The 22,599-nt window shown below is 45.7% G+C and overlaps 1 protein-coding gene across 2 annotated transcripts in view; it reads right to left on the bottom strand.

The window, feature by feature from the left end:
* The window catches only part of Polr2I (RNA polymerase II subunit RpII15), a 119,361-nt gene that overhangs the window by 1,337 nt on the left and 95,425 nt on the right, over positions 1 to 22,599 (bottom strand). The window contains exon 5 of one of the 2 annotated variants that reach the window (XM_075698204.1): positions 18,842 to 20,074. The exons of the other annotated variant lie outside the window; for it this stretch is intronic. Coding sequence (XP_075554319.1) covers positions 20,051 to 20,074 — 24 coding nt within the window. The 3' untranslated portion in view covers positions 18,842 to 20,050. Of the gene's footprint in view, positions 1 to 18,841; positions 20,075 to 22,599 lie in introns of those variants that run through there. 2 annotated transcript variants of the gene reach the window in all.

Here is a 22,599-nt window from a genome sequence, read left to right as displayed (position 1 = left end):
AAGGTTTTGGCTAACTCTGGCGGGCGTGTCCCGCAGCGAGGCCTCTTGCATATTGCGGTAAAGCGTATTATTGTAACAAGAGCTAACCTGGCACATATAGCTTTAGCCAACAAAAGTTCTCAATACATCATGCATCCTGCCACGAAAATCTGCTTTGTTGAGAGTAGAACATTAGGTTCGTCGCTGACTGATACCATACATTTCAGATTCATGTAAATCTTTCCCAATATCGGCTAGCTTCACCGCAACACACAAATATGTAGCAGTGATAACGGTAGTCGAACAGGCTGGTGCAAATGTTTCGACAGGGGAGTGTGCCTTCATCAGGGCAACTGCTTTCCTTGGCAGTTTTCATATACATGCGTCTCCCCCATTCCCAACAGTTGAGATTTAGCTGGATCTCTGCCAAGAGACGTACCGACAAGCGTTTGGTAGCGGCTGGTAGAGATGCAGGAGTCTAAAAAGCGTTGCAAAAATTCGGTTCTGTAAGGTTAGCTTCACCACAATACAAATATGTTAAGCGGTTAGACATAGAAAATGTTTTGCGGTGAAGCATAGCAAGGGTACCTGGCCTTTGATGCAAAGCAGCTTCCCAAGAGGCACGCTAATCCCATGGCTAATTATGCAGTTCCCCGCGTTCGGTGGTTTCCCAGTGACATACAAAATGACATTGATTGACTGTTGTGAATAGGCGACGGTACTATATGCTGATGCAAACGCGTCGTTTCACTTTCGAAAACTGCGCTCGGCTAAAGGATACACTTGACTCGCATATGACCAAAGCAGTTGGACAGGAAACTACGAAATCACTTAGCTATTATGGAAGAAATCAACAGTTCAGAACAAATGACCGTGTAAACGTTAACTGGCTTATGAGGTCGACATACCAACGGTTCAAAGCATCACAGCCACGTCTGAAATAGCGCTGAAGGCCAGCCAATACACTTATTAGGCGCCTCGGCACGCGTAATGTAACAGGAAACGGCAGGTGCACGCGTACATCATTAAGGAACACATATATTTCGGTGGAAGCGGTCACTCTTCACGTCTGACATGCTTCACCGCTTAGCACTAATCTACTGCGGCGAAGCTGACTTCAGGACGCTGATTTATTCAATTCGTCTAGAGAGGCAGGTCCGTTTATCACGCTTGGCAAGGTTTCACATTTTGTGCATTAATTTCGTTTGTTCTTTTTAATTTTATTAGCATAGTAACCCTGTATCACGCAGTGCCAGAGCTGGTGCCGCGTCTTAACTGCGTTAGGAAAGGTAAGCGTGTATGCAGCAGGCACGGCGGCACAGGCTCTTGTTTGGAAACTTCAAGAGACGCTCTTCCGCGCAGCGATATCATTTGTATTATTAAAAGAATGCAGGCGATGATTAAATGAGCCGCAGCAAAGCTGTAAAAAAAGCAGTAGTAATGCTGTTCTAAGATCCTAGCGTTCGAGGGAGATGGTTTTAGAAAAAAAGCGCGATGTAACACGATCTGACGGGACAGCTCGTCATGCCAGTGTTTTCTTACGTCCTCGTTCTTTCGCGCATCCTCGCCTGAACCAGACTACTGAATGGTTCTGTGCACGCACTGACGATCCTGACGGAGGCAATACCACTCACATGAGCAGCTCTATATAAGATGCCACGGCCCATTCCACATGCCGGCTATAATTTGACGCGGCCAGGAGGCAAAATATGCTCAAAAGGTACCTAATCGTAACGCATCAAACAGCTCACAGCCCCTAGCTTTTATTACACGCATATAGCTTGGAAAGATGAATTACTCACGCTCTAAGTGGGCACGGAATACAGACCGCTTCGCAGAGCAACCGGCTCTGTAAGACAGACGCCATGGAAATGAACGGATGTGACATCATGGGTTATAGCGGACGTGACGTCATAGGTGAACGTAGACATTTCGGGAACCTTTCGTTTGCTGTGCCCCGGTCACAGCAGACACGGCCAAAGATTTAATGGCTTTACGACACTACGATCGGTCTCTGCAAAACCTTTGCTGTCAAGTTAATAAATCCGTCTAATGGTCGTTGAGATGGCCTAGGAGGGCACGTATAATTCCTCTCTTATATCAAGTGAGTTTCGGGCATGCATCTTAACATCCGCCGAGCATTTGCACGTCTATTTGACTGCGGCAGGAAATGATTACAATAATAATAATGCGCAGCGCAAGCTCTGCGCCATCGGTTCCGTACAGCCCATGTTCCTATAGACCAGAACACGATAGCCTCGCACCCAGGCTAACCGAACGCATACTCTCGCACCCGGGTTGCCCGGTCGACCGGCGCCATTTTGTACTGGGCTGCCAAAGTGTCTTCGCCGGCGACCGGTAGACATGGCAAGCGTTAGCTCTAGGTCTCTAAAGTGCGGAAATGTGCCCGTTAACGCGGATCGAAAGTACAAGAAGTCATTTGGGCATCATTGCGTTGTGTTTGGATGCCAGAACAACGAGCGCAAAAGGAGCAAGTTGCTTAGCGCTGTTTGCGAAGAGCACAAAACACGTAAGGAATCGTGCCGGTGCGGTGTTTTCAGGCTGCACCGATTTCCATCCGCAACGAAGAATGCCAAGCTGCGCCACCGGTGGAAAGCTGCAGTGAATAGAAGGAACTACCAACCCAGTGAAAATACACGAGTGAGTATTCGATCTGTGTATATTTTGGTGCCACGTTCAACTTTGCGCCCTAAGAACGTAATATGTGCAACACGCAGGTTTGCTCCGAGCACTTTCTGAACAACAAGCCGACAGAGAAGAATCCCGTGCCGGTGATTCGCCTTGGCTATTACAAAAAGGCAAGCATTTTCGTGTTTGCAGTAACGCAGGGCCCTCGACAGTTAAGCGGAACAGTTGAGTTTGCGGTTAGCGATACTTGCAGCTGGTGCACGGCATGACCATTAAGCGTGAACGACAAGTTGTAGGCAATAGAATGTTACCTGCTGGTGAGCGTTATTGCTATGAAAGTAAACCGAAGTCTGCTCGACACGTAGCACGCGTCCACAAAAACGTAAACGACGACTGCTCGTCGCCGAAGGTGTTTTTGCAGCGCGCCTGTCTTTACGAGCTGGTGCTACAGGTGTCATTCGTAACGAATTCATTTGAGCCTCCTGAGCTCTAAATTGCGTGCGGGCTGTTATGCGGGGCAAAGCCGAAGATTTTTCCGTTCTTATAGCGAAGAAATTAAGGTGGTTAATTATTGTTGTATTTTGTAACAAAATTTTGCTCGTTCTCGCCAGTTTTTTTTTTGCTGTTTTATTTTTTTTTCTAAGGAAGCGCCAACAATCCGATATGGCCTCGCACAAGTGAAACAGGTCTGATACCAGGTAGCAGCAGTTGGTGGGGCTAATTTCTTCGAATGCAGGTGCGGTTGTTGTCTTGTAACAAATGGGTCCCTGATGATGCAGCTTTAAGTAGGTATGGTAATTTTATGTGCCCTGTCATGGTTTGCGCAACTGTACAACACCTGCAGCTGTCATGCTCACCCTGTTATAGGGCCTTTGACTGCACACGTAGTTTAACATTATAACTACTGTAGTTCCTCATATTCCAATGAGTGCAGGTTTAGCATCATATATGCTGCTTGTTCGAGTGCTGTAGGCTTGTGTTCTGAATGTTGTACGATAAATTGCACGATACAATTGACCTGGTGTATATTCTATTTCATTTTGAGAGGACTTTATATCTTCGCAACAGTGATGGCATGGGAAAGAACTACAGCCCTTCTTACTATAACATATATTTTGTTTTCAATGTGCAGGTGGTGAAGGGCAGGTGTCTGCTAATCAGGCAGGTTATAAGCCCAGTCAAACGACCTCGTCAGTTCGTTGCCAAACGCGGCCAACCCAGTAGTGACCATGACAAACAAGACCAGACTGAAAGTGCAGAGGACAATGTTCTGCGTGCTTTAATAACATATGGCACCAACAGAGTGCTGTATATTCCTTCACAAGTTACGTGCCAAAAATGCGGAGATATTACAGCTCACACTTGTTCTAGCATATAGCGCGCGGTTTGTACAAACGTAATAGCGTACTTGTCCGATGTATTCGCTTCTGCAGCCTGCACAGCACTCAGTGTGGCCATTGCGGACTTGCATGAGGTCTTGAAGCTTGATTGGATCGAGACAGCGAAAATGACAGGTTAGAAAAAACGCGAAACACGCCTCCCGCCCGGCTAAAAAGCCCAAGTTTCGCTTTTGCGCCGGGTCGAATCTCCCGGCGGCGTATTTGGAATATCCAGAAAGTACAACGTATGGCAACCGCAGCACCACGCTCTTGGTTTACGAGCCTGCGGGACGCCGTGATGTCACTCCTAGCAACGGCGGCAAGCAATAACTCTCGTTCCCGGTGCTCTCCTGTTGACTAGACCTGACTAGACTACACCGTGTTCCAGAGGTCGCAGACTTGCGTGCGTCTAATTGTCGGACAAAAATCCCTCACGTGATCTGATTCTAGGTGCCTAAGGACAGGATCGTTTAGGGATTTTTGAGAAGGCATGATGGTGGCGCCGAGCGACGCCGTCGCGTGTTCGTTCACGGCATGATCGTTTTCCGGCTCGCGCGGACCGCGCGTTGTCCAACATTGCTTATGTGATCGCGCTTGCGTTGCTTGTGTGTTGGTGGTAGGTTCTGTGTTACTTGGCGGAAAGGCCCATGCATTGCAAGTACATATCATCCACATTGTGCGCAATATGGTTAAATGATGTCAACTATGACAGCCATTCCTAATCTGAGATGCAACAAAAACTAATATAGGCAACAAATTGTAATTCAAAAAGACAACAAGTGGACAGGATAAGTGACAGACTTCCTTTTATTGAACAAAAGTCAAATGTGTTACATGTCACCAGCAGTGGGTAGCAAACTTGCAAGCTTGGGTGACAGAGGCAAAACTTAGCAAAATGCTACACTCATACTCAAATGCAAAACGGCCTATGACACAAAAAACGACATTATATTGTACTGAATGAAAGGGCAAGACTCCATCCAAGAACACATTATGGCACCACATAATTGACATGGTGTAAAAGTGTTAACACGCCCTCCCCATAAAAAAAGAAACAGTGAAAACATGCCTTAAAAGGCAATGTGCAGCGTCTGAAAGCAAAAAAAGAAAACAAACCAAAAAAGGCTTCGCTAAGTCTTTCAATGATTAAAATTGTCAAACTGTCTTGTCACTTCTTAATGCATCTGCATTGTGTACTAGGGTGTCCCGATAAGGCACTTTCAGCGAGTGTATTGGAAAGCTTTGTTCCCAGCCTGTGTCCAATATTTCGAATTTAAAGAGGGTCAGGCTGCCTTTCAAAGATGTACATCTTAGTTTATAAAACAGAAAAAGGCAAGCAAAATTGCTGTGCTTTAGAAATTCACCTAAAGCTGTGCACTGAAATTAAAGTATTAGCTTGCACAATGCCATTATAACAGTTTTCCACCTCTAACATTTTTTTTTCCCAGTTGTAGAAAGGTGGGAATTTCTTTTTGAACAGAACTTCTTAAACTATATTTAACAGGCGAACCACATAAATCATAAAAGTGGCATTTCGCATCTGCAACAACTTCAATGTATTTGAAATTCAGCATTTGGGACATGGAGGAAGCCATAAAAATGCAATAACGCCCGAGAGAGTTCTCTGCAATTAGGTGAAGAAATTGGCACATACCTGCAACATTTATTGATATCTGGAGTGAACTTTAACATCCAACACAATATAGGCTCTTTCGGGACTGTTTATAACGTTTTGTGCCAGCGCACATACGTGAAAACACTATTCAGTGCTTTCACGCCGTGTCTATGTATGCCGAATTGCATTAACATGACGTGAGCAGCGCAGTAAACGCAGGGCCTTTTGTTTCCTCTTGAGGGCATCGCGCTGTGTATCATTAGTAGTAGTGGTGGAATACGACTCAATCTCACAGGTTCTGAGCATGGGTTTCGCCCAGCGATCCTCGCAGCGTAAACTGTCGCACCGGCGTAGGTCCCGATTCCTATCAATCGGCAGGGCGGAGAGGGCGCTGCAATGGATGGGACGGAAAGTCGCGTCACCCTCGGCTCGCGACCGCGCCAGCGCACAGTTACGCCAGTTTCACATAGCCGCGTCTGCGTGCCAGCCACGACAAAACGTTGGCCACGGCGTTGGCCACGACCACGACCTACTGTATTTTATACAAGTAGGTCGTGGCCACGACCCACAAGCTACGCGGAACCGCTGGTGATGAGAGTACGTTGTTAGCCATGACGCCACGGCGCGTCCCCGCAGCCGGCAGCCAATAGCGTGGCGCTGCGGTTGCCATGCGTTGTCCCTTCTGGATGTTCCAAATACGCCTCCCGGCGTCGGCGTGGCAGCCCAGACCTGCTACTTCGCGGCTCTTAGGATAGATGGCGCGACCAGCGCTCATCAATATGGCGGCGCGCTTTGAATTCACCACCACAGAGGAAGGAAACTAAGGAGAGGCCCTGACGTCACTCTTTGTGAAGCAAAAGTGAAGCCGGAAGTTGGCGTCTCTCATGGCGATGCTCCGCCTTTTGGGCCACCCTCCTCTCTTGTTTACATCTTTCGCGAAACCACGCCGCGCTGCGCGTGGTTTCGCGCGCGGAGCGTGCGCGCTCTCGCAACATCCGGCAGAGCACGGTGCAGGTAACACCGCGCAACAAGACACGGTGACTAACGCAAACCCGCCAACACAGCGCCTTTGCCACGGCACGAAACCTACCAGAGCAATACGTGTGAGCGCTCAAAACCATAACAACGCCGCCAATGTGGCCTAAAAGGCGTGGCCATACAGGAAAAAAAATAAAAAGCAGCAAAAAAAAAATGAGAACCTACTACGTCATTTCCGCCACACTTTTCTCATAGCGCGCGGAGGGGGTAGCGCCTCTCCTTAGTTTCCTTCCTCTGTGTTTACCACGGAATTCCACGGAGTTTCCTTCCTCCGTGGAATTCACGGTGTTCTAAAGCCCCTTAATCTCCCAAAGTAGCGCCATTCACTTCCCTCCTCCTCCGCTCGGCGCGGCCTCGACGGTGGCGCCGCCGGTGGTGGGTCTGCCGTAGCAGACGACGGCTAACACGCTACGGGAAGAAATCCGCGGAAAATCTTGTTCGAGCCCTGCGGAGCAGCTTTTTCAATACAGATTTTTTAAATTTTTATTTATTTTACCCTCAGGGCCGAAGCATTACAGAGGGGAGTGGGTAGAGAATAAACACAGTGCATAGTGACATAATAATAACAAAATAATAATGAACATAATAAACATAAAATTACAAAGCATGCTAAGGTATGGTAAATCCTAATTATACAATGTTAGCTAAGGCATGTATAAATCGGGTATTATCATTAATGGAAACAATGTCGGAAGAAAGTGATTCCAATCTTGTGAGGTTCGAGGTAACAAAGAGTAAAGAAAGGTTTTAGTATGACATGGCTCGATACCAACCTTAAAGCGATGGTCAAGACGGTTAGATATATAATGTGGCTGAAGAATGAATTCGTCACGGAGGATAGGGTGATAGTAAAGCCGATGGAAAAAGTTCAAGCGAAAATTTTTTCGGCGGGATGCTAGGGATCGAAGAGATATATCAGATTTCATAGAAGTTGTACTAGCAGTGCGGTTATAACAGGAACAGATGAAGCGAGTAGAGCGATTCTGCACCATTTCTAGTGAGGCAACCAAATTGCTAATGCTTGGATCCCAGACTGGAGTGGCGTATTCTAATTTAGATCGAATGAGTGTTTTATATAATATGAGCTTTAAAGACGAAGGGGCTGCAGAAAAGTTACGGCGTAAGTAACCTAACATGCGGTTAGCGTTGTTAATTATATGCTCAATATGCAGAGACCAGCTTAGATTAGAAGTGATATGAACGCCTAAATACTTATAGGAGGAAACCGCGGCTAAAGGAGAGTTGTTCAGGTAATATGGACCAAAACTGCTGGATGCGCGAGAGATACGCATCACTTTACATTTGTTAATATTTAATTCCATTAGCCATGTATTGCACCAGTGAGATATAGAATTTAAATCTGACTGGAGAATGTTAGCATCGTTATCAGTAACTATTTCACGGAAAATAACGCAGTCGTCAGCGAAAAGATGAATATTAGAAGAAACTAAAGAAGGAAGGTCGTTAATGAAAATGAGAAAAAGAAGGGGGCCTAATACTGATCCTTGTGGGACTCCAGATTGAACAGGACATTGGTTAGAAGAAAGTTCGTTGGCTACAACAAATTGGGAACGATTTGAAAGGAAATCTTTGATCCACAAATAAAGGCTATTATCGATATTAAGTTGACTAAGTTTATGAAAAAGAAGTACGTGGGAGACCTTGTCGAATGCTTTAGAAAAATCTAAGTAAATACAGTCAGCTAACGAAGAACGATCAAGAATACGGTGCAGTTTATGAGTAAATGATATGAGCTGCGTTTCACACGAAAATGATTGCCGGAAGCCATGTTGAGCTGGTGAGAAAAAGGAGTTAGATTCGAGAAAGGCGACAAGGTTCGAGTAAATAATATATGAGCTGCGTTTCACACAAAAATGATTGCCGGAAGCCATGTTGAGCTGGTGAGAAAAATGAGTTAGATTCGAGAAAGGCGACAAGGTTCGAGTATATAATAAGTTCTAAGAGGTTGCAGCACGTGCTAGTAATGGAAATGGGTCGATAATTACATGGTGAACTTTTGTTGCCTGATTTGAATATTGGAATCACCTTCCCAATTTTCCATTGGGTTGGAAGAGTTGATGTGTCAAGTGTTTGCTGAAATATTTTTGTTAGTATGATTGAGCTGTAGACACAACTATTTTTAAGAAATTTTCAATCAATAGAATCATAACCAGGGGAGGAATGGTGCTCTAAGTTATTGATGAGTTTCGTAATTCCAGCCGTGTCAACAATAATGGGAGGCATGAATGGGTAACTGTAACGAAAAGTGTCTGGAAGATTAGTATTTGTAGCTACGGAGAAATTTCTTGAGAAGGTGTCATTAAGGATAGTAGCACATTGGTTAGGTGGGACGGGGTTGCCAGCTGTGTCTACCAAGGCAACGGAGTTATCAAGACAGGGGTTAATCATATGCCAAAACTTTCGAACATTAGAATTCAGAAGTTGGGGTAAGGTATTCGACATGAAGTTATCTTTAGCTTCCTTTAATGCTGCAATGTAAGTATCATATGCAGTTTTATAGGCCGTCCAGCGTGAGTTTGAGAATCATAATTTGGCCAAGCGATACAGACGTTTCTTTCGATTAGAAAGCCGTTTGATATGGGAGTTATACCATGGTGTTCGAGGATTAGATGTGATAATACGAACAGGGATGTATTTTTCAATTTGTTTACTATTGTTGAAAACATGTCCCAGTAATGTTGAATAGAACGTTCATCAAAGTTAGTCAGAAAGGTGTTAGTGAAATCTGCTAATTCTTTGTTGATTGCCTCAAAATTAGCTCTAGCATAGTCACGAATTGTCTTGCGTATTTTGCTGTTTTTTGGAACGTGTGCATCAATAGAAAAGGAAAGTAACGAGTGGTCGCTTATGCCTGGTAAATAAGAAATACTAGAAACAAAGTCAGGTCTAGTTGTAAGGATTAGATCAAGGGTGTTGGCTGAGACAGGCGTGATTCTAGTAGCTTGAGTGGTTAACTGCGATTATGTAAACGTAGAGTATAGTTCTAAAAAATCGTGTGCTTGAGAGGAAAATGGTGACACAGCAGCTGGTTCTGTGTTCCACATTATGTTAGGAAAGTTAAAGTCGCCGAATAAAAATATGGGAGATAAAGGAAAACGTGAGAAAATGTCATTAATACTGTCATGAAGTTCCGGAACAAAAGAATCAGTGTATGTGGGAGGACGGTAACAAATGCCAATGACTATATTTTGATGGTCAATTATTAAAGACACCCAGATGATTTCCAGATTAGTGTTGACGTCAATGCGCGATGATAAAAAATCTTTAGAGGCAGCGACGAGCACACCGCCACCACGGCGCGCATCTCTGTCACAACGATAAATACAGAAACGGTATGCATCTTGGAAGATGTCCACATCTTGAACGTTATCATGCAGCCAGGTCTCGGTCAGTGCAATGATATGAGCAGAAAGTGTGTCTATTGCGGATGATAAGGAGTTATATTTGTTTAGTACGCTTCTTGCATTAGTAAAAAGGACAGTTACACGTGAACAGCCTAAGTGCCCATCACCCCTCGCGCTTTCCTAGCTTGAAGTGCTGGGGTTAGGTGCAGCAACAGCAGGCCTTCCACGTAGCTCGATTTCTTCTACCTTATCGGAGGCAGGATTATACATGAAGCATTTTTTGTTTAAAAACATTTTGTTTTAACGCAGCCGGGACGAGGACGATTGTGGTTGGCTACGAGCAAATTCCTTTAGTTTCTTTCTAGCTACGCGGGTTCCGGGTGAAAAGTCCTGACTGATGGATATGTTATTTGTTTTGAATTGCTCAGGCAGTGATAACACCTTTTCCTTAATTTTAAAGTTGGAAAACTTAGCAATAATGGGACGCGGTTTGGCAGGAGTGATTGAACCTAACCGGTGAGCACGCTGGATGAAATCGGCAGAAAATGAGGGAAGTACTGAAATTACTGCATCTGTTAACTTTTTTTCAGTGTCATTCCAAGATTCTTTGGAATCGAGAAGGCGATAGAAAATTAGGTTGACGCGACGTGACCGGTCTTCCATTTCGTCAAATCGTGACTGAAATTTGTATTTGTGCGAGGATAAATCTTGTATTTCTTTAGTAAGGCAAGACATTTTTTGTGACAGGTCTTGAGCCTGTTTCGCCTGTTGTTCCAAAGTGTCCAAGCGATTCTGAAATGCCGCAAGTTTGGCTTCAATGCTTTTTTGTCCGTTTTTAATTGCTTTAATATCAGCGGCAAGCTCCAGATGTTGCTGCATCAGTCGGTAACTGGCCTTAAAAATGTCGTGTTGGAATTGAAGAAATAGAGAAAAGGACTATTATTCAAGACGTATTTAAGGCGTAAAGTGCGCGCACGTTGAGAGTTCGTGTTGCTGAAACACGATCGACGCAGGCACGCGGTGTGCTCAAACACGCGCGTAATTACCAAAGTTTCAGGTTTTGACAGCATGAAAGTATGTGTACGTGGTTTCGTAGGTTCATTTACGTACCTGCAGGATGCTTTTGTTCGGCCGGCGCGTGAGAAATTCCGACTGTCTGCGGTCAGCGATGCCTGGCAACAGGGCCGCTTTTTTCATTGCGGGGTGCTTTGGTAATCGTGACGATAGATTGTTTTTTTTTTTTACAAGTACTGCTGCAGGAGGGCACATGTAACGGCTAACGGAGGCCTCTGAAGAGCACGTGACATTACAATAAAGCAGGCGGCGCAGGGAGTGTTCGCATACAAAAATCGGCTGCCCGCATAGCCAATCTTATACTCCCTTGGCATGCACAGGCTTCGGCGAGGCCCATCCAGCCCTGGTTCTAGCTTTGGTGCTCCCCGTTGCAGCTTTGGTGCCCTGGAGGCGCCGTCAATAGTACAAAATAATGACACGTTATTACAACTAGTAAATAAAATATATTGGAAGAAATACAATCGCGCTGAGGCGCCAACTTCTAAAGCAGCGTTAGCGCGCCCGCTCGAGAATTATGAAACGCCAACGAGGAATTTACCGGCCCACGTACGACTCTACGATCAAAATGCACGTTAAACATCCCCTGGCGATCTAGATAAAGTTACCCGGAGCCATGCACTACGACCTCCATCAGAGCTTTAGTCGCTTCGGGAAGTTAGAAACGTTAATCACTACAAAGCAAATCAATACATGCGGGCGTACATTCGAAGCTAAAAGACTGAATCCATAAGTCATAGTGAGCCTTGCAAAAGCATCGAGAATGTGCTAACTGCTGGTGGAGCTCAAAACATACCCATTAAAAGTCGCTTCTATGTCACAGGCCAGCTGCAGATGCGTGGAGTTTCACCGCAAGACGAAACTACATGAAATAATGAGAGCACATTAAAAAAAAGGCCAACTTCAACGCGCTAAAAACCACGTAGACCATGCACACATACACTTTTTCGAAGCGGAAGGTGTCAACTAGGCTCAAAAGAAGAGGTTGCGAGGAACCGTGGCACTTACTTCACGGGGCCGTGCGCTCTTTGCCACTTCCTCGAAGTCAACCCGCCCGATCCCGTGAATCCACACTTTTCTTTTTGCGTTGGGCCCGCCGGATGGCAAAGCAAAAAGCTTTTTGGTGTGTCTGTTGCGGCAACCGAAGGCGCAGTAGCACAGCATCACAATTAAGTTCTCGGCCCTAACACATTCTATTACGCTAACGCATTCCGTCAGTCCGCCTGCCGTACTTTCGTCGCGCAGGCCCAACAATGGCGGTCGGAGCGCGCTGGAAAGAAAAAATATAGAAAAGCGCGGCGCCTGCTCCGCTCTGGAAAGAAAAAATATACAAAAGCGTGGCGCCTGTTTCCACGTGACACAGATCGGCCAATGGGGGAGCGGAGGAGGCTGGGGAGACAGGAGTCGTGGAGGAGGAAGCGCCAGGATGAGCGGGGTGGCGGAAAGATCCAAGAATGGCGCTACTTTTGAAAAATTGAGGGGCTTTACGGATGGATGGATGGATGGATGTTATGAGCGTCCCCTTTGGAACGGGGCGGTGGGTTGCGCCACCAACCTCTTGCTACTGTGCTGCCTAATATCCTACCTAGGTTAACCAGTGCAAAAAGAAAAGAAAAAAACACTATGAACTACCACGCTCAAATTTTCTGATCCCCTATTGCGAACTGTGTTCTTGTACGTCTCCGTCTTTTGTCGTTTCCCTACTTTTCTTCCACCAATCCTCCAATCGCCTCTTAGTAATGTCTATTGCGGACCTGTTTGCTTTACCACTGCTCCCGCTGAACCCAAGGGCTTCAAGGAGGCCAGTGGTGCCTAAATCGACCGCTGGGTAGACGTCTTCACATTCTAATAAAATATGCTCCGTCGTTTCCCTAGCTTTACCGCAGCAAGCACATGCTTCTTCTTCCTTCTTATATCTCGCTTTATAGGTGCGTGTTCTAAGGCATCCCGATCTCGCTTCGAAACGTAAGGAGCTTCCCTTTGAGTTATCATAAATGTTTTCTTTCCTGATTTCGTTTTTTTCCTTTTAAGTAGTTACTCATGGCAGGTTTCTTTTCCATTGTAGTCACCCATGAGATTAATTCAGCCTCTCTGACTTTCCGCTTGACCTTCTTTGTTGCTGTGTTGCCCACCCCACAGGCCGCATACTTGCTGGTAAGCTTCCTAGTTCTTTTCCTCCACTGTGAATCAATGTTTTGCCTGTACAGATACCTGAACACTCTCCCAGCCCATTTACTTTCTTCCATATTCCTCAGCCGTTCTTCATACTCAATTTTACTGCGAGCTTCCCTCACTTCAAAACTGGGCCAGCCCATATCCCCCTGCACAGCTTCATTTGTAGTCTTCCCGTGAGCGCCCAATGCGAGGCGACCCACTGACCTTTGGTTGCCGTCGAGCCCTGATTGTACCCCTGATTTAAAGCAAACAACCGCATTTCCAAAAGTAAGTCCTGGAACCATTACCCCTTTCCACATACCTCGGAGGACCTCGTACCTATTGTATCCCAATAGCGCTCTCTGCTTCATTATGGCTGCATTTCTCTTCCCCTTGACTGTTATGGTTTTTTCCTGTGTTTCCATACATCCATTGCCTTCGTTTATCCATATGCCAAGGTATTTATATTCTGTTACCCGAGGTATTTCTTGGCCCTGCACCTCCACTGTCTGTTCACTGTTTTCAATGAATACCATAACACCCGATTTTCTAACACTAAATTTCAAACCTAAATTGTTGCCTTCCTGTCCACATATATTAGCCAGACGTTGCACATCACTTTGCTTGATAGCGAGCAACACAATGTCGTCCGCATAAAATAAACCTGGGAGTTGCTGCTCTATTACTGTACCTGCCTGTTTGTATGAGAGATTAAACCCGATGTTACTTCCTTCTAGCGCCCTCTCCATCCTCACCATGTACATCATAAACGGCAGCGGAGATAAAGGGCACCCCTGCCTCAGTCCCTTGTTGATTTGAACTTTCTCCGCGCTTCTCATCCCTTCCCATTCAACGCAAACGGTATTTTCTAGCTAAATCTCTCTCAAAAGCTGTAGACAATCGTTACCTAAGCCTTCCCCCTTCCAGAATATCCCACACAATGTTCTCCCGGTATATTTTCCACTTACTGGTTACTTCATCCTGTGGCAACTGCGCCTTCTTTGCCTGCCTGTGCTCTCGAGATGCCTTCTGTCATTCGGCGATCGCTTCTCGTATCTCCTTGTTCCACCAGCTTTTCGGTTTGTTTTTTCCTTTCCAACGAACATGCTGTTTCTCTTTCCGTATTTCTGTCGTTATTACACTTCGAAGCTCACCATATTCCCACTCCTTACTTGGCCACTTGCAAAGTTCTTCTTCAACTCTAGTGACTATATTTGCTATTTGTTCAGCGTTCAAATTGGGACTGGCCATTGTGCTTTCCTTGCTCTTTCCCAACTACATATCCCATTTTCAAAATGATGCGTTTATGGTCACTCCCTATGCTGCTAAACCCTTCCTTATCGATGACCATTTCTCTCAACTTATCATGAATTCCTTCTGTCATCAGACAGTAATCAGTGGTCGATTGCCGGTTTCCCACTTCCCACGTGATCTGTCCTTCACACTTAGGCCCTGTATTCACGATCACGAGGTTATGTTGCTCGCAAAGGTCTAGCATCGAGATCCCGTTATTGTCGGTACAGCCATCTAAATCCTGTATGTGGGCATTCATGTCGCCTAATAGGACAATCCCAGCACCATTCCCGAAACCCTTAATATCAGCGCTTATGCATTTCACGAACTCTTTATTCTTCTCTGTGCAATTTTTTCCGGTCCACAAATACGTAACTCCCAGCCAAGTTTCTTTCCCACTCATTGTACCTGATAACCAAAGATGCTCTTGACATTGTTAATTTACTCTTTTCCATTTGGCTCCCTGATGGATGAGCATTCCGACTCCCCCTCCGTTTCTTTCCGACTTAGTTCTGTTGCACCCTTCCCATACATAATTCTCAATAACTGGCGGCTCTTCTGAGTCTCTAAGGTGCGTTTCTGTAACCACATACACCCCTATTTATTCTCTATGTAACTGCTCCTCAATCTCTGCCCACTTTTCCTTTCTTCTGCCGCCCAGCATGTTTATGTAGCCTATTGCATGGCGAGCTCTTGTTCTTGATTTCCTCCTTTTTCTGTTATCGACGGCGATGCTCTTCTGATGTTCCCCCAGGGGACCTTCTTCATTACTACCTACTCTGACCTCCTGAGCGCCCGCGGGCCCCCTAAAAAAGCAACAGCGCGACCCCTAAGTCGCCAGCCCACTTCTCGTGCTAGCCTGCAATTGAAGTGGATCCCATCTCGTTTAAAACCACCACAACTTCTTACTTCCCTGTTTACGTCGACAACCTCGAAGCCCTTCTCTCGGCTCATTTTCCATATTGCCTCATTCGCAGCCACTACGGCTCTTTGTACGTGACTGTGACGCACAGGCACCTCCGGCACCGTGCATACCAGGATCTGCACTTGAGGGGATAGCTCGCGCAAGTCGTTCACCCCCTTCGCCAAGCGCTGGGCTAGTCCTGGCCCTTTCCTGTTTAGGACGTCATTTAGCCCACCTGCTACCACGACAAGGTTGCGCACGTGGGCATTTTCCGTGATCTTTTCTTTTGCTCGCTCCATGACAGAACTTAGTGTCCGCCCTGGAAATGTGCCTACCGCCACTCTTTTGTCGCCTTTCACCATCTCCACAATTGCTTTTGAGCACCCAGACATGTTTGAGTCGCCAGCGATAATCACCCTTTCACTCTCTCCTACCTCTCCCTGCTTCCCTGTGTCCTTTTCCGCGTGATTCTGACTCGACAAAGGGCATTGTCCCCTGGGCTCCTGCTTTTTCCGCGTGGCCTCAAGGTAGGTGCCGCTCTTTCCAGCTTCCTGTGGCTGCAGCGTCGCCTCACTCGGGACGTGTTGCGCTGCTTCACTATAGCTACGCCGATTCACCGGCGGCGAGCTGGCGACCGCTTGCTTTGGCTCCCTGCTTCCCACTTCGCCTGTAGGGTCTACCCTACTTTCTGAGTCTTTGCCACCGCTTTGGTGTCCTGACCCGACATTCTCCGCTGCCCGCGTCTCAAGTGTGTCGAGCCGTTTTTTCAGTTCGGTGCTCCTTTCTTTCTCTTCCTCAAGCTCGGCCACAGTCCTTACTAACTGCGCGGCCTGGGCCGCCTCCACCTTGACGAAATTTTCAACTTTCGCCTGCAGTGCTACCCGCTTCTCCTGCTCCTCCCTCAGGTTTGCCTTAAGCTCTTCGAACTTAGCCGCCCAATTCCCTTCCAGTTCTTGGACGGCTTCCCCGACGTCCTCGCACGACCTGCACGTGAAACTAGACCCCTCCGCGTCTGCTAAATTCTGGAATTCAGTCTCGTCGAGGAAGCACCATCGCAAACACTCGTCGCACTGCACTTGCTCCCCGTCCCTCGCGGCCTACGCAAAGCCGACCTCGACCGCTATACCAAACAAAAATAAAGAATTATCACTCCCTACTCCATGTAAGAATCCGAAGAGCTAGCTACACCAGAACGCCGAGCTAGATAAACCAGAACGGTGTTCTGGTGTATAGCGCCACCTTGAGCTATCTACATAAAGCGCCTCAGCGGCGAGCCCTTCCTGAACACAGCGTGCGTCTAATTGTCGTACAAAAATCCTTCACGTGACTTGATCCTAGGTGCCTAGGGACAGGATCGTTTAGGGACTTTTGAGAAGGCATGATGGTGGCGCCGAGCGACGCCGTGGCGTGTTCGTTCTCGGCGTGATCGTTCACTGGCTGGCGCGGACCGCGCGTTCTTCAACGTTGCGTGCTTGCGTTGCAGGTTCTGTGTTACTTGGCGGAAAGCCGCGAGTAGCGGTTATGCGGCAGTGCGGCTTTCGCCTCGGTGAGCTCTGGCAGTACAGAATCTGCGCTGTGACCCGTGCTTCCTTGACAACTGAAATGTCGAAGTGGCCTAGCGCCTCCGCAGCGAAGTTCTGCGAACCGCGATGCCGTGGCGTGCGTTGAGTCTCCGGCCCACGTCTACCGCTGGTCGTGTGTCTCCGCAGTGGGTTCCGTATCTGTTGGCTAAAAGTCGTGCAGTAGTAGTGGTGCGGCATGTCGGATTTAAGTCTCTGTGAACTCTGGTGGTGTGAGATCCGTATTTCTGAAGAATTCAGTGGTGCTGACGATTGAAATATTCAAGTGGCGTAGCGCCTCGGCAATGCAATTTGCGAACCAGCGCTATGCAGCAGCTTCGTCGTGTTCGCCCCTTTTCGGCAGCGTCATCACATCGCACATGCACCTTTACTTGCCGGGACTCGTAGGCAGAGGTATTGCACGTGTTTTTCGCCACGACTTACGTAAGTAATATAATGCTTAAGGTGGTGGTTGCTCACAACTGTTCACGCGTCCTTGAAATAGGGCAGCGCATGTTTTCACTCGCGTTCAGCGCTAGTGCACAATCCGTGACTTCATGTGATTTACTTTTATCGTGGCATTTACAATTACCGCGTAGTGCTGTGAACAAAACGGAGCTTTAGTGACGTCACATGATCTGCCAGAATTCCACGAAATGCAGAGTAGATGTTTAATATTATTGGTACTAAGGGGGCGATAAGCACAGCGAATACTGTGCCCTGTGATGTTCAGGTGCATTTCTGCCCGTTTTTCGCGCTCTTAGTTTTAGCAACGGGACGCAGGGTTCGCTGCAAAGTTGGAACAAATGAATGTGTATATACGTCTGCAATAACTTCACCGCAACACATTTGTTACCCGGAACATACTGCCCCGCCCGCTTTACTATAATCTCAGGTGCTCTCGAACTCTATTTGCCGGTATCTTTATTTTCACACGCTGAATGGTCCTACCGCAATACATATATATAGCGAGGTGAAGCTTATTAATGTTGCCAAATGCTTTGACAGTGTCAGATCTAACAGTTTTAGAATGACATGGCCAATACAACAGCTCACACCTTCATTTTAACTATTCTATTAGGACTGTCAAACTAATCTTACAGCACAGAAAAACGACGTAAACACCTCAAGAGTTGATTATCAAGTAATACTGGAAAATACAAGTCTAGTGGCCAAGGGTGTGGTGAAGTGCTTTAAACATTCAACCAACACACCTTAAGTGCTTAAAAATTTCTAGCATATTGATGCAGGCTGATCAGACTTACTTTGATATTGGTTGTTTTACAATGAAAATAATAGTACTGCATAAGAGCACGCAAGCGACTCGTGCTGCTTGGTTATGCAAACCACATGGGTGCCAGAAATACCCAAACATGGTGCTTGTTTACGCATGCTGCTTACGTCCACTAAAGCTCTCTAAAGCAGTATAACGAGAGGCTGTAAAAATATGGCTTTGAATTTCACAACTCCAATTTTGTATCTTCTGTACTTGTACAACCTACGGTTTCGTGACAGCATCTGCCTAGCAAGCTTCCTGCGCATATTTCACCATATATTGCATCACTTTCACAGTATGAGCGAAACTCCAATTTTCGTTATGCCACAACTTGCCCAATCTTGTGTTTTGCAGTAGGATGTTAGCAGTGCTATTAAGGCACTTAAATATTCGTGAATAGTAGTAGAGAAAAAAAAGTAAGAAAATAGTGCCTTTTTGTGCATCGACTATGCATGCACCTGGTGCTCTCATGTCCATTTTTTCCGCTATCTGCTAAACCATTCTAAACAAGAAAAGCTAATACACAATTATTGTGCAAAGTCAGACAACTAAACCAGTATTCTTGGTAAGCAAGGTTTATTTATTTGGTGACATTTTCTGTGGCCCTGCTATTGGGTTTTCTTTTCATCCTTTTCAGCTGTGCAGATTCATTAAGAAGTGACAAGACAGTTTTACAATTTTAATCATTGAAAGACTTAGCGAAACCTTTTTTGGGTTGTTTTTCCTTGCTTTCAGACTCTGCACATTGCCTTTTAAGGCATGTTTTAAGTGTTTCTTTTTTTTATGGAGAGGGCATGTTAACATCTTTTACACCAATGTCAATTATGTGGCGCCATAGTGTGTTCTTGGATGGAGTCTTGCCCTTTCATTCAGTACAATATAATGTCGTTTTTTGTGTCGTAGGCCGTTTTACATTTGAGTATGAGTGTAGCATTTCGCTAAGTTTTGCCTCTGTCACCCAAGCTTGCAAGTTTGCTACCCACTGCTGGTGACATGTGACACACATGTGACTTTTGTTCAAAAGGAAGTCTGTCACTCATCCTGTGCACTGGCTGTCTTTTTGAATTACAATTTGTTGCCTCTATTAGTTGTTTTGTTCTATCTCAGATTAGGAATGGCTATCACAGTTGACATCATTTAAACATATTGCACACAATGTGGATGATATGTATTTGCAATATATGGCCACCATAAATAGAAGTTAATAATTCAAGAACAGTGCCTTTGCATGGTGGTGAAGCCATGAATTGTAGCTATAAGTTACCAGCACTTCAAGTAGCACTGTTTGTGCAGAATATAGTTGAACTCTGCTACTTTCAGACATCAATGTTTTTATCTGCATTTGTATAGCTCCAGTTCCTGTGAACAACACACATCTGGTGGAAGAGTGGCTTGCACCTGCAGTTGGGCCCAATGAATAGCCAAATTTCTGCCTGTTTTCATGTTATTAGCATATTAGTTGAGGCAGTCGTTCTTACAGTAGCCTGTTTGCCCAGTGTAGAAGCCACTGCGGGTGTCAGGATCTTGTACACATCTTCAGCTTTGCAGGGGACACATCATCTGGCATAGTTTGTCACAGGCCATGTCTTTGGGGCAAGTTGGGTTTACTCACTTGCAAAGAGAGAACCAAGCTTGTTGGATATGAATTAAACCGCCTGTACAACGGTGGCCTTCTTCATTTTGTGTGACATATATGGGTATAGCTACCCTTGCTTTCTGCACTTCTTGTCTGGCAGCAGTCTTGCTTTTGAAACACTCAGGATAGCTTTCAGCAAGCTGGACAGGAAAAGCACTGAAAAACGAGCAGATGTTAATTGTCGCACTTGTCATGCGAAGCTTCATACAGTATGACGAGGACGGAAATTACTCAAGGCCTTCTAGCACGTCATGAGTTTGGAGCAACGTGATGTATAGCACTTTTCTGATCGCATACTATAGGTTCAGCAGGTGTGGCCATGGTTGAAGTGCAATACAAGGTCAAGACACTGCTGGCTTCATCAGGCAAACTGTGATAAAGAGAAGGAAGTCATCAACACATCAGAAGGTTTTTGCATATAGACACTGTGCTAAGTTTCTCAGGCACGTCTCTTGTAACATGCCAACAAATCTTAGTGTGCAGGTTATGCATGACCAACTACATATGCCTTCTGTTTGGACAAAGAACTGCTCATTGTAACTGATGAAGATGGAGTGGACAAAAAAAAATGGCAGCTCCACTAATCTGGTTTCACTGGTATCAGCAGTGCTTTGTAAGTATGTATCGCCATACTCCCCCCTGCCTTGGTTGACATCAGCAAGGACCGGCTTGAGGCAAGGGGTAATAGACATTTTTACAAGCTAAAAATGCATGCATGCATGGAGTGCACATTGTGTCCAAAAACTAGGCAATTCACAGGGGCACTGTAGAAGAAACAGATTGACAGTGGGCAAAGGCAAGCTTATCTGCTACTAAACACCCAACACTGTTGCCATGTGACACCTCTGAAACAATCCTTCTCAAAGAAGAAATCATCCTTGTGCATCCATAAAGAGGGCGGATAAGCAAAGCCCCTTCGGCAATGCTGCCAGCTTCAAAAGGCCCACTTGGCACATCCTGAATGTTTCCTTCTTAGACTTTGCTGGGTGCAAGCATTCTACTGTCCAGAAGTTGTCATTGAGAGCACTGTTGGTTTGGTGGCAATGCAGTTCAGAAGCGATTGCAACAAACCTCCCTTCCGAGTTGGTCTGGAGGCTCATGGTGCTCACGAAGCGACACCACGAGACAAGCAAGGTGACCAGATGCCTCCAAGCCATGGTTCGTTTATCACACTGTTTTGTGAGTAACAACCATCAGATCTGAAACCAACAAGCTCAAGTTTGGCACTCGTGTGGCTACTGTGGAGGATCCATAATAAAAAGCACAAAACAGAAAACTCAAGGGAAAGGATAAGGCACCATTGAACACCTAGTATTGCTGCAGCCCACCCCCTTTTATTTTGTCTGGTCATGCTATATTTTTTTCTATAGATAGGCATGAACTTATCCTGGTGTACAGCTTTCTGCAGAGAGCATAGGTGATGTTCCCAATCGGTGTCTGATTTTTATATACACTATGTGCTGGCTCAAAGAGGCTCGAAACACTGCAATGGAAGCTTCTAGTAGAAAAGGTTCCTGGAAAAAAACTATGCTACAACCACCTTGGCAACATCTTGTCCCCGTAATAAAAATTGTGCTTCCGTATCAATGTCAGCCCTCCAGTTTAGAGTAAGTACCAGTGCACTTATGAACAACGAATAAATTCTCAAAGAGCACGTGCAGTCCAGCATAGGCATGAATCTGCATTCTTTTCCTGCATTGAAGGTGAATAATGCGTTACAAAATGGCGAATGTGCCTTAGTAATCTTCCCTGCGATATGAATTTGTAATGTAGAAATAATTGTCAATGAAGCTTACCAAGAGCACAGATGCACTTGCAAATTATATCACAATTGAAAATAATCAGCAAAACTATATGCCCTTTCCACTCTTAGTATGATTTACTGCACCATGCTTATTTCCACCCCTGTATTGCGATGTAGCGAGGTACGAAAGAAACGTTGCATAATTGAGCTTTTTAAGATTACCTTTTCTGCAATACACCTATGTTCTGCGGTGAAGCCTAAGCAATGTACTGCGGTGAAGCATACTAAAAGTGGAAAGGGGTCACTGTCACAGGACATAAGAGTTCTTTAATTATCCCCTATGATTATACACTCGCGCAACCGCCGCCTGTCAGGTCGCCTGAGTGGACATATTATGCTGGGTGATAGCGGCCCCCTCCCACTTTTGGTATCCTTTACCGCGTATCTAAAATGTACTGCGGCAAAGAAGCAGTACATTTGTATTGAGTGAATAAACAAATGGTTTTTACAACTGTACAGAAATAAACGCGCACCATGCATCAGTCTACCACACGGAAGTGCGCCGCAACACAAGGTAGCTGATTCACACAGGCTGTGTAGCGCACTTATCAGTTGTAAAGGCTATTATGGGTAATTCAAAATTTCGCACACACAGAAATGTGTTTATATGTTTACGTTCGTACTCATTGCGTAATAAGACTTCCAGAACTTCCACAATAGGAAGTAATTTACAACACATTAACACAAACAGAGACATATGCGTTGTTTTCAAATTGGTCGTCATGCAAATGACATATAGCACGGAAAAACGTGAACATGCTGTGTGTTAGCATCGTAAACTTCATACTAGGCAAGGAGCACACAACAATCCCGCGACAGCCGCTACTGAGGCCGAAACGGGAGCACATATCTGTGAACGTGCAAATGGAGACCCAAG

The sequence above is a fragment of the Dermacentor variabilis genome, chromosome 7, assembly GCF_050947875.1.
Source record: "Dermacentor variabilis isolate Ectoservices chromosome 7, ASM5094787v1, whole genome shotgun sequence".
Lineage (NCBI taxonomy): Eukaryota > Metazoa > Arthropoda > Arachnida > Ixodida > Ixodidae > Dermacentor > Dermacentor variabilis.
This window is presented reverse-complemented; position numbering and strand designations above follow the sequence as displayed.